Source organism: Callionymus lyra, chromosome 14 (genome assembly GCF_982586985.1).
Source record: "Callionymus lyra chromosome 14, fCalLyr1.hap1.1, whole genome shotgun sequence".
Taxonomy (NCBI): domain Eukaryota; kingdom Metazoa; phylum Chordata; class Actinopteri; order Syngnathiformes; family Callionymidae; genus Callionymus; species Callionymus lyra.
The window spans coordinates 4,742,103-4,754,407 of record NC_141831.1 but is presented as its reverse complement, the minus strand read 5'-3'; the positions used below and the strand labels follow the sequence as shown (position 1 = coordinate 4,754,407).

Sequence of the window (12,305 nt, the reverse complement as noted above, 5' to 3'; positions counted from 1 at the left end):
CTTTGCTGTTGTAGCTTCTTTTCTAATGTAGCTTCTTTACTAATATAGCTTCTTTGCTGTTGTAGCTTCTTTGCTGTTGTAGCTTCTTTTCTAATGTAGCTTCTTTACTAATGTAGCTTCTTTGCTGTTGTAGCTTATTTTCTAATGTAGCTTCTTTACTAATGTAGCTTCTTTGCTGTTGTAGCTTCTTTTCAAATGTAGCTTCTTTACTAATGTAGCTTCTTTGCTGTTGTAGCTTATTTTCTAATGTAGCTTCTTAGCTAATGTAGCTTCTTTGCTAATGTAGCTACTTTGCTAATGTAGCTTCTTTGCTAATGCAGCTACTTTGCTAATGTAGCTTCTTTGCTGTTGTAGCTTATTTTCTAATGTAGCTTCTTTACTAAAGTAGCTTCTTTGCTGTTGTAGCTTCTTTTCAAATGTAGCTTCTTTACTAATGTAGCTTCTTTGCTGTTGTAGCTTATTTTCTAATGTAGCTTCTTTACTAATGTAGCTTCTTTGCTAATGTAGCTACTTTGCTAATGTAGCTTCTTTGCTAATGCAGCTACTTTGCTAATGTAGCTTCTTTGCTGTTGTAGCTTATTTTCTAATGTAGCTTCTTTACTAAAGTAGCTTCTTTGCTGTTGTAGCTTCTTTTCTAATGTAGCTTCTTTACTAATGTAGCTTCTTTGATAACGTAGCTACTTACTTAATGCCAAAGAGGTTCTTCTTAGAAGGTCAATATTTCTAAATGTGAAGTCAATTGTTGACATTGTAGTTTTGTTGATTGTTAGTTTTTTGTTTCCTCAAGGTCAACATGTTGTGGATTCACTGGAAACTTTAACATGTTAGTTTTTTCCTTTTAGTATCATTGTATTACAGTGTTTTGTACATTTTGTTTCATCTTATTTTAGTATTTTAACATCATTCTTCTACTGTGTGTTGCCAGATCTTTGATGATTGTCAAGTGTCACCTGCTCGTCAATCATCTCTGATCCGTCATGTTGCATCAAAAGTTTATGAATCTGACTCTCAGCCTCTGGAACTCTACATCAAACAGATGCTTGTGTTTGTGTATTAGGTAGGTGAAGAAGAACATTCACACCTCAGAGTCACCCGGACGTGTGTGTGAGTGTGTGTGTGTGTGTGTGTGTGTGTGTGAACCTGAGTTTGTTCCATACGACAGATTGTGTGTGTGAGAGTTTTCACTTGAACCTGCAAATCTCCCCAAAATGAATAGAATGTGAGGATCTGACCACTTGGGCGTCTAAATGCTATCAAGGTGAGTCATCGTGAAGGTCAAAGGTCAAGAATAGTCTTGTTTCCTCAGCAATTTATTGACCTGTTTACTCACCAAACATATGTTTTATTATCACAATATTTTGACTCAAGTGGTAATGATTCAGATTGAAATAAATGAAAGAATATATATGTTACAGAAATATCATTATATATATCAAAATAAGGTAGTAAATAAGACACAAAGCAACAACAACAAAACACATTTGAAAAAAACATGAAAAGGTGCTTAAATAATATCAAAGTTTGAGTTGAGATGTGACTTTTTGACGCTTTAACTTACTTAATCACATTTATAGTCAACATTACATCGTATTTATTAAACTTAACATTTTTATATTAACAGACCTTATTTTTATACAATTGTGTCTCAGATCTTGACTCTTTGTACCAAACGATTTAATAAATTAAAAATCAAACGTTGAATACTTTCTTAATTGATTTGTAACTAAGAATTATTGTAGAACAAAGTTGTTTTTTTTAAGCCACTAAAAAGTTGGTCGTGTTGCGTTCAGGGCCTCCATGAAACTTTACACCATCTTTTGAAGTGAACACAAAGCGGTCCCTGAACGTGACATTAATACGTTCACCTTTCACACACTTACCTGTTGATAAGAGTTTTTTATGAAGCGATAACACGATTAAATAAACTTTAAGTTAAAACTGTTGTTATGAAAGTGGACGATTGATCTTTTATTTTGAAAGTTTCGTGTCATTTTGGTTCAATTGTTAAATGATTGTCAGACTTTTACAAAATAAATAGTTAAACGTCTAAACAAACATAACGAGTGTTTAATCATAAGAAACACGTGCATATGTCACTCAGAATATTAAAAGTCACGTGTTCAACACGAGTCAAAGTTCATTAAACGGAATAATAGCTCCATCTACTGTCCATTTGTGGAATGACAACTACAAGATATACATGAGAAATTATCGTGAATTACAGAATAATAAATGATGTGATTATTTTAACCAACGTATACTCACCATAAATATGTACAATCTAGAATACAGTGTTTTAACGTTCATTCACGTTTTAAATTTCAATTCAAATAGTTAGTATTATATTCTTTCATCTTTTCTAAGAAAATATTTTTTTTATTACTGTCCAGATGTTTGTTTACTCTTTACTCGTTATTCGGTTTTTATTACATTTTTTATTTTTTGTATTTTAAGATACTTTCTATCTTTATGACAATTCCAAAAACAAACAATGTTTGCTTATCGACCACAAAATAAAATATTGAATTGTGTTTTGTTAAGAGGAGACTCTTATATATTACAATATATTACAATATTAATAATCATTTAGATGATTAATTCACACTTAGATAAATAACAAACACTAACTAATATACTGTAGTTATAGTACAGTTAATATAGTAACGCTCATCTTTATTGGTGCGTATTATTACACATGTATTATTCAGTGAGTATTAAACGTCACTATAATATTAAACATTTAATTGATTTAGTAATTTTTTTTATAAAAGCTTCATGATATATTCGAAGCATATTTAAGAAAATAGTTTCGAGTCAACAATATATATTTATACATAATATAACATATTACAATATAATTATTTATTTAAATTTCCTATTTTTGATGTGGACTTTAGCAAATAAGAGGATAACAATGTTTAAATAATCTATTTACCTTTAAAATATTGATATAATTCTTGCAAATGTTTACCTTTTAACACCATTAACTAACAAGAAAAAGTAAAAACACATAGAAATTACATGTATTACACGAGACATTAAACCTTATAAGAGCATTTTTTATTAATGCATTAACGTCGATTTTTAACACATTTATTTATTCTACTTATAAAATAATCATATGTTTATTATATATATTTCCTATATTCACTGTCACAAGGTGCTTCACTTAAAAAACAAACATAAAATGACATTAAAATATATTCAACAATATGAATAATGAGATAACTTATGTTCAGTTAATAGTTACTAATAATAAAACATTTATAAAATGTGATTAATCGTCTTTTCTGCTAAAATGTTTAGTAAACATAAATTAAATAAATCGAAAGATGGTTAAAAGAAAATCTTGAACGAGACATTAGGAAATATTTCCACAAGCGAACAAAATATATTTATTATTTAAAAGATGAGTTTTTAAACGACTAATTACATGTGTTTAACATATTACTTCCGAGTACTTCTCAAAAGTGTGTTTCTGTTGAAAACAATAACTTCAAATCTTTAATAATCCCTCGAGGTATCGAGGATCCATCAGACTCGGGTATCGATTAATCCATTAATCGTCCACGATGGTCGCAGGACGAGGTTTTTTTTGGGGCGCGTGAGTGACGTTTGAGCGCGTGTTTGATGTCTGGATGACGCGCACACGCGCAGGAAGCAGAAGATGCTTCACGTTCACGGACTCACACTCCTCACGGCAATACACGTCCACTACACACGCACGCGCCGCGGGGGGCGCGGATGTCGCGCAGACCCTGCGTCAGAAAAAGAAGCGACAGAAGGAGCAAATAAATGTTTAAAAATATATTATATTATCTTTACTCGTGACGTCATGTTGCAGATGAAAATGAAACAAAGATTAAAGTTGAGACAAAGAGGGACTTTATTGTCGGGTCTTCATCCGGGTCTTCATCCGGGCACTCGTCCATGGGTGCTCAGGAGATCAAAGACTGAAGGTGTGATCTATCAAATCTGTCCCGGGTGAGGTGTGTGTGTGTGTGATGGTGTGTGAGTGTGTGTGATGGTGTGTGAGTGTGTGTGGGGGGTCTGGTGCCGGGGGTCTGATGGACGGTATAAGACCCGGAAAGGGACCCCAGAGGCGTCAGTGTGGTCAGAGGTCAGCTCAGGAAGACAAGATGGATTTTGATCTGGACTTCTTTGGAGAGTTCATCGAGACCTCCTTCTACCCGGAACACTCGTGGACCCCCTCACACGTGGACCCCTGGTCACCCCCGGATAAGATCAAAGACACCGACGAAGGTAAGACTGATAACATTTTTAAAAAGATTTAAATGATTATCTTATCGAGTAAAACAAACCTTCATGATTCTTTCACCAGGTTCTTCTAGACTCTCCGAGCAGATCCGGCGCCGCAAACGCACCACCTTCAGCAGGTCTCAGGTGGCGGAGCTGGAGAGAACCTTCTGTGTGACCCGGTACCCGGACAGCAGCACCAAACTCACCCTGGCGGTCAGGACCGGGGTCCCCGAGTCTAAGATCCAGGTACGAGTCTCTCTGAAATTATTAGTATTCATTGTTGATCGAGTACTAAAGCTGTGAAAAATACTATGAAGTGGTTAAATATACTCGGTATTACTCGATGAATGCTGGTAATAACAACGTTATTAAAGCGTGTTTCTATTATTGGTGTTTAGTCTGAGAAAGAGGAGGTTAAAAAACTACATTGAATGAGAAAAACAAGATGTTTTAATAAAAAAGTCATATTAAGCGGATCTTCGTCATTTGTTTAGATTCTTTATTTACATTATCAGGGACGATCCACAATAGTTTGGGTCAGAATCAGATGTTTGTTTATTGACTACTTTCGTTTTGAGAAATAGAAAGAAAACTCATCATCGTCTTGTGTTTGTTTCTCCAGGTTTGGTTCCAGAACCGAAGGGCTCGGTACTTCAAGAGCAAGAAGAGGTCCAGGGAGGTCCAGAGGTCCAGGGAGGTCCAGAGGTCTCTGGTCCATCCGTACTACCAGACCAGCACCCCCTCCTCCCACCACCAGTCCTCGTCCACCTTCTTCCCCGCTCCCTGTCCACCACAGACCGCCCTCGGGAGTCCAACCCCGCCTGCTTTCCAGAGTCTCCCCCCCGACTCCCCCCAGTACTTCCTGGACGGGTTCGAGGACCTGGAGCGGATGGCCGAGGACCTGCAGGCGTTCCTTCAACCCGCAGCGGCTCGCCCGGAGAAAGCGGATCCCGGTCGCGACGACCCGAACCGATCCGGTACCGAGGAGTCCGTGGACGACTTGAGTGACTTGAGCTTCCAGGACCTTTGTGATTTTAACCTGTCGGACCTGGATCTGTCAGCGGCGATGATCGATTACCTCATGGCTTGATTTTGCACTTTATTGATTTGTTTATTTCAGAGTATTTATGGCGACACCGCCTTCTACGTATTTATATCATAGTTTATCACATTTATATCGAAATAAAGTCCCTGTAAACATGTTCGTCCTTTGGTTATGGTTTATATTCCCCACAGTCGACCCCGTCATCAACCGGCGCCGTGGCTTAGATGGTTAAAGCGCCTGTCTAGTAAACAGGAGATCCTGGGTTCGAATCCCAGCGGTGCCTTTTCCGGATCTCGTTACTTTTGATGCAAATAACTAGATTTAATAGTTATAATAGTTATAATAATGTAATGATTTAGACCTCGTTACTTTTACTGCAACTAACCAGAATGAATAGTTATAATAGTTATAATAATGTAATGATTTAGACCTTGTTACTTTTGATGCAACAAACCAGAATGAATAGTTATAATAGTTATAATAACGTAATGATTTAGACCTCGTTACCTTTGATGCAACAAACCAGAATGAATAGTTATAATAGTTATAATAATGTAATGATTTAGACCTCGTTACTTTTGATGCAACAAACCAGAATGAATAGTTATAATAGTTATAATAATGTAATGATTTAGACCTCGTTACTTTTGATGCAACAAACCAGAATGAATAGTTATAATAGTTATAATAATGTAATGATTTAGACCTCGTTACTTTTGATGCAACAAACCAGAATGAATAGTTATAATAGTTATAATAATGTAATGATTTAGACCTCGTTACTTTTGATGCAACAAACCAGAATGAATAGTTATAATAGTTATAATAATGTAATGATTTAGACCTCGTTACTTTTGATGCAACTAACTAGAATTAATAGTTATAATAGTTATAATAATGTAATGATTTAGACCTCGTTACTTTTGATGCAACAAACCAGAATGAATAGTTATAATAGTTATAATAATGTAATGATTTAGACCTCGTTACTTTTGATGCAACTAACTAGAATGAATAGTTATAATAGTTATAATAATGTAATGATTTAGACCTCGTTACTTTTGATGCAACAAACCAGAATGCATAGTTATAATAGTTATAATAATGTAATGATTTAGACCTCGTTACTTTTGATGCAACAAACCAGAATGAATAGTTATAATAGTTATAATAATGTAATGATTTAGACCTTGTTACTTTTGATGCAACAAACCAGAATGAATAGTTATAATAGTTATAATAATGTAATGATTTAGACCTTGTTACTTTTGATGCAACAAACCAGAATGAATAGTTATAATAGTTATAATAATGTAATGATTTAGACCTCGTTATTTTTGATGCAACTAACTAAAATTAATAGTTATAATAGTGATAATAATGTAATGATTTAGACCTTGTTACTTTTGACGCAGCTAACCAGAATGAATAGTTATAATAGTTATAATAATGTAATGATTTAGACCTCGTTACTTTTGATGCAACTAACTAGAATTAATAGTTATGATAGTTATAATAATGTAATGATTTAGACCTCGTTACTTTTGATGCAACAAACCAGAATGAATAGTTATAATAGTTATAATAATGTAATGATTTAGACCTCGCTACTTTTGATGCAACTAACTAGAATGAATAGTTATAATAGTTATAATAATGTAATGATTTAGACCTCATTACTTTTGATGCAACTAACTAGAATTAATAGTTATAATAGTTATAATAATGTAATGATTTAGACCTCGCTACTTTTGATGCAACTAACTAGAATGAATAGTTATAATAGTTATAATAATGTAATGATTTAGACCTCATTACTTTTGATGCAACTAACTAGAATTAATAGTTATAATAATGTAATGATTTAGACCTCGTTACTTTTGATGCAACAAACCAGAATGAATAGTTATAATAGTTATAATAATGTAATGATTTAGACCTCGTTACTTTTGATGCAACAAACCAGAATGAATAGTTATAATAGTTATAATAATGTAATGATTTAGACCTTGTTACTTTTGATGCAACAAACCAGAATGAATAGTTATAATAGTTATAATAATGTAATGATTTAGACCTTGTTACTTTTGATGCAACAAACCAGAATGAATAGTTATAATAGTTATAATAATGTAATGATTTAGACCTCTTTATTTTTGATGCAACTAACCAGAATGAATAGTTATAATAGTTATAATAATGTAATGATTTAGACCTCGTTATTTTTGATGCAACTAACTAAAATTAATAGTTATAATAGTTAGAATAATGTAATGATTTAGACCTTGTTACTTTTGACGCAGCTAACCAGAATGAATAGTTATAATAGTTATAATAATGTAATGATTTAGACCTCGTTACTTTTGATGCAACTAACTAGAATTAATAGTTATGATAGTTATAATAATGTAATGATTTAGACCTCTTTACTTTTGATGCAATAAACCAGAATGAATAGTTATAATAGTTATAATAATGTAATGATTTAGACCTCGTTACTTTTGATGCAACAAACCAGAATGAATAGTTATAATAGTTATAATAATGTAATGATTTAGACCTCTTTACTTTTGATGCAACAAACCAGAATGAATAGTTATAATAGTTATAATAATGTAATGATTTACACCTCATTACTTTTGATGCAACTAACTAGAATTAATAGTTATAATAGTTATAATAATGTAATGATTTAGACCTTGTTACTTTTGATGCAACTAACTAGAATGAATAGTTATAATAGTTATAATAATGTAATGATTTAGACCTCGTTACTTTTGATGCAACTAACTAGAATTAATAGTTATGATAGTTATAATAATGTAATGATTTAGACCTCTTTACTTTTGATGCAACAAACCAGAATGAATAGTTATAATAGTTATAATAATGTAATGATTTAGACCTCGTTACTTTTGATGCAACAAACCAGAATGAATAGTTATAATAGTTATAATAATGTAATGATTAAGACCTCATTACTTTTGATGCAACTAACTAGAATTAATAGTTATAATAGTTATAATAATGTAATGATTTAGACCTCGTTACTTTTGATGCAACTAACTAGAATCAATAGTTATGATAGTTATAATAATGTAATGATTTAGACCTCGTTACTTTTACTGCAACAAACCAGAATGAATAGTTATAATAACGTAATGATTTAGAACTCGTTACCTTTGATGCAACAAACCAGAATGAATAGTTATAATAGTTATAATAATGTAATGATTTAGACCTCGTTACTTTTGATGCAACTAACCAGAATGAATAGTTATAATAGTTATAATAATGTAATGATTTAGACCTCGTTACTTTTACTGCAACTAACCAGAATGAATAGTTATAATAACGTAATGATTTAGAACTCGTTACCTTTGATGCAACAAACCAGAATGAATAGTTATAATAGTTATAATAATGTAATGATTTAGACCTCGTTACTTTTGATGCAACAAACCAGAATGAATAGTTATAATAGTTATAATAATGTAATGATTTAGACCTCGTTACTTTTGATGCAACTAACCAGAATGAATAGTTACAATAGTTATAATAATGTAATGATTTAGACCTTGTTACTTTTGATGCAACAAACCAGAATGAATAGTTATAATAGTTATAATAATGTAATGATTTAGACCTCGTTACTTTTGATGCAACAAACCAGAATGAATAGTTATAATAGTTATAATAATGTAATGATTTAGACCTCGTTACTTTTGATGCAACTGACCAGAATGAATAGTTATAATAGTTATAATAATGTAATGATTTAGACCTTGTTACTTTTGATGCAACAAACCAGAATGAATAGTTATAATAGTTATAATAATGTAATGATTTAGACCTCGTTATTTTTGATGCAACTAACTAAAATTAATAGTTATAATAGTTATAATAATGTAATGATTTAGACCTCGTTACTTTTGACGCAACGAACCAGAATGAATAGTTATAATAGTTATAATAATGTAATGATTTAGACCTCGTTACTTTTGATGCAACTAACCAGAATGAATAGTTATAATAGTTATAATAATGTAATGATTTAGACCTCGTTACTTTTGATGCAACAAACCAGAATGAATAGTTATAATAGTTATAATAATGTAATGATTTAGACCTCGTTACTTTTGATGCGACTAACCAGAATGAATAGTTACAATAGTTATAATAATGTAATGATTTAGACCTCGTTACTTTTGATGCAACTAACCAGAATGAATAGTTATAATAGTTATAATAATGTAATGATTTAGACCTCGTTACTTTTGATGCAACTAACCAGAATGAATAGTTATAATAGTTATAATAATGTAATGATTTAGACCTCGTTACTTTTGATGCAACAAACCAGAATGAATAGTTATAATAGTTATAATAATGTAATGATTTAGACCTTGTTACTTTTGATGCAACTAACTAGAATTAATAGTTATAATAGTTATAATAATGTAATGATTTAGACCTCGTTACTTTTGATGCAACTAACTAGAATGAATAGTTATAATAGTTATAATAATGTAATGATTTAGACCTCGTTACTTTTGATGCAACTAACCAGAATGAATAGTTATAATAGTTATAATAATGTAATGATTTAGACCTTGTTACTTTTGATGCAACAAACCAGAATGAATAGTTATAATAGTTATAATAATGTAATGATTTAGACCTTGTTACTTTTGATGCAACTAACTAGAATTAATAGTTATAATAGTTATAATAATGTAATGATTTAGACCTCGTTACTTTTGATGCAACTAACTAGAATGAATAGTTATAATAGTTATAATAATGTAATGATTTAGACCTCGTTACTTTTGATGCAACCAACCAGAATGAATAGTTATAATAGTTATAATAATGTAATGATTTAGACCTTGTTACTTTTGATGCAACAAACCAGAATGAATAGTTATAATAGTTATAATAATGTAATGATTTAGACCTCGTTATTTTTGATGCAACTAACTAAAATTAATAGTTATAATAGTTATAATAATGTAATGATTTAGACCTCGTTACTTTTGACGCAACGAACCAGAATGAATACTTATAATAGTTATAATAATGTAATGATTTAGACCTCGTTACTTTTGACGCAACTAACCAGAATGAATAGTTATAATAGTTATAATAATGTAATGATTTAGACTTTGTTACTTTTGTTGCGACAAACCAGAATTAATAGTTATAATAGTTATAATAATGTAATGATTCACATGACCTCGCTCTCCATCTGTCTTTCAATGATTAAAGTTTAGTATTGATTATCAAAAACATTTGTTATTATTTTATACGCTTGAACATGTTTTTCTTTTTTGTTTTCGCTTCAGAAAAACCTCGAGTTTGATTTGAGTTTAATTTACTGTATTTAACAAAAGTATTAATGGAGTTGATACATTATTTTAAATTATGTTTATAATTCAAAAGCTTCGAACAATGTCCAGCAGGGGGAGCCCTTTGAACTCACTCAGTTAGTGTTATTAATATATTTTTGGATTTCTTTAACATTTTTTAGGCTCTTATTCTCCAGCAACAACTTATTTGAGATTCGATCGTCATGTTTAGCAAGACGATCTCGGAACTTATATCCGTATCTTAAAGCTTACGTTAAAATACAAATATAACCGTTTACATTTTATACTTTAATTTAACCATTTAATAGTTTTTTCTTATTATTTATCTGACTGTTGTTGCACCTTTGAGTCTCGAACTGAGAGACTTTGAACTAAACAAATCAAAGTTAGTTTGATGAACAAGTTATCTGTGCGTCGAAAAACCATCATTATCAAGAATATAACGTGAAGTCGGTCAAAGATCGTCCGTCATGTCATTAGTGTTTCATAATCGCTATCTTTGCACTATCTCGACACGACCCTTTATGGACTCCACGCACATGTGGGTCAGGGTCGGTCCAGAGGATCGATAATTAAGACTTATCAATGGAGGCGAAGAAAAGAGTGAGGACGGGGTGGAAACTAATCTGAATGTTCCCGAGCCAGATAGGAAATGTGTCGAAAAAATTCCATATCTACAAAGGTCACTTGAGTCGACCTTGATTCTGTGGCGGAGATTTTCTTGATTCAAATGAGTCGAAGTGATCTGAGTCTGGACGACAATGATTTTTATTTATTTTATATTCGCCTCGACTCAAGGAAGGTTTTAGATTTAATTATAAGTCTGTAGGTCAAATATTCAAGTCACAGCTTTTAAGATTTTGTCCTTCTTTTGATACAGAACTCTGCCGCGAGAATTCTGACCTGCTCTAGTAGAAGAACTCACATCTACAATATAAATTACTTTCTTTTACCTCTCAACAGGTTCAGCGAAAATTGTAAAAAAAAGTAAGCATCATTAAGGGACAGTAAAAATATTAAAAACTAACTAACTAACTAACTAACTGACTAACCGACTGACTGACTGACTGACTGACTGACTGACTGACTAACTGACTGACTAACTAACTAACCAACTAACTAACTGACTGGCTAACTAACTAACTGACTAACTAACTAACTGACTGACTGACTGACTGACTGACTGACTGACTGACTGACTGACTGACTAACTGACTAACTGACTGACTGACTAACTGACTGACTAACTAACTAACCAACTAACTAACTGACTGGCTAACTAACTAACTGACTGACTGACTGACTGACTGACTGACTAACTGACTAACTGTCTGACTGACTAACTGACTGACTAACTAACTAACCAACTAACTAACTGACTGGCTAACTAACTAACTGACTAACTAACTAACTGACTGACTGACTGACTAACTAACTGACTGACTGACTGACTGACTAACTGACTGACTGACTAACTGACTGACTAACTAACTAACCAACTAACTAACTGACTGGCTAACTAACTAACTGACTAACTAACCAACTGACTGACTGACTGACTAACTAACTAACTAACTAACTAACTGACTAACTGACTAACTGACTAACTGACTAACTGACTAACTGACGAG

The 12,305-nt window shown here is 32.0% G+C and overlaps 1 protein-coding gene and 1 non-coding gene across 2 annotated transcripts; both read left to right on the top strand.

The window, feature by feature from the left end:
- The first annotated feature begins 4,139 nt into the window (after positions 1 to 4,139).
- LOC148065761 (uncharacterized) lies at positions 4,140 to 5,350 on the top strand. The gene is made up of 3 exons (XM_087808075.1): positions 4,140 to 4,263; positions 4,343 to 4,506; positions 4,883 to 5,350. The coding sequence occupies exons 1-3, from the start codon at positions 4,140 to 4,142 to the stop codon at positions 5,348 to 5,350; spliced, it is 756 nt and encodes a 251-aa protein (XP_087664201.1).
- A 164-nt stretch (positions 5,351 to 5,514) lies between these two features.
- Positions 5,515 to 5,588, top strand: trnat-agu (transfer RNA threonine (anticodon AGU)). The gene has a single exon. It is a non-coding gene; the product is annotated as a tRNA-Thr (tRNA).
- The last annotated feature ends 6,717 nt before the right edge of the window (positions 5,589 to 12,305 follow it).

Bases quoted from the DNA above. Each gene is read 5' to 3' on its own strand.
- LOC148065761 (XM_087808075.1), top strand. From the start codon at position 4,140: ATGGATTTTGATCTGGACTTCTTTGGAGAGTTCATCGAGACCTCCTTC. The intron at 4,264-4,342 runs GTAAGACTGATA...TTCTTTCACCAG, and splicing joins GATCAAAGACACCGACGAAG to GTTCTTCTAGACTCTCCGAG. The intron at 4,507-4,882 runs GTACGAGTCTCT...TTGTTTCTCCAG, and splicing joins TCCCCGAGTCTAAGATCCAG to GTTTGGTTCCAGAACCGAAG.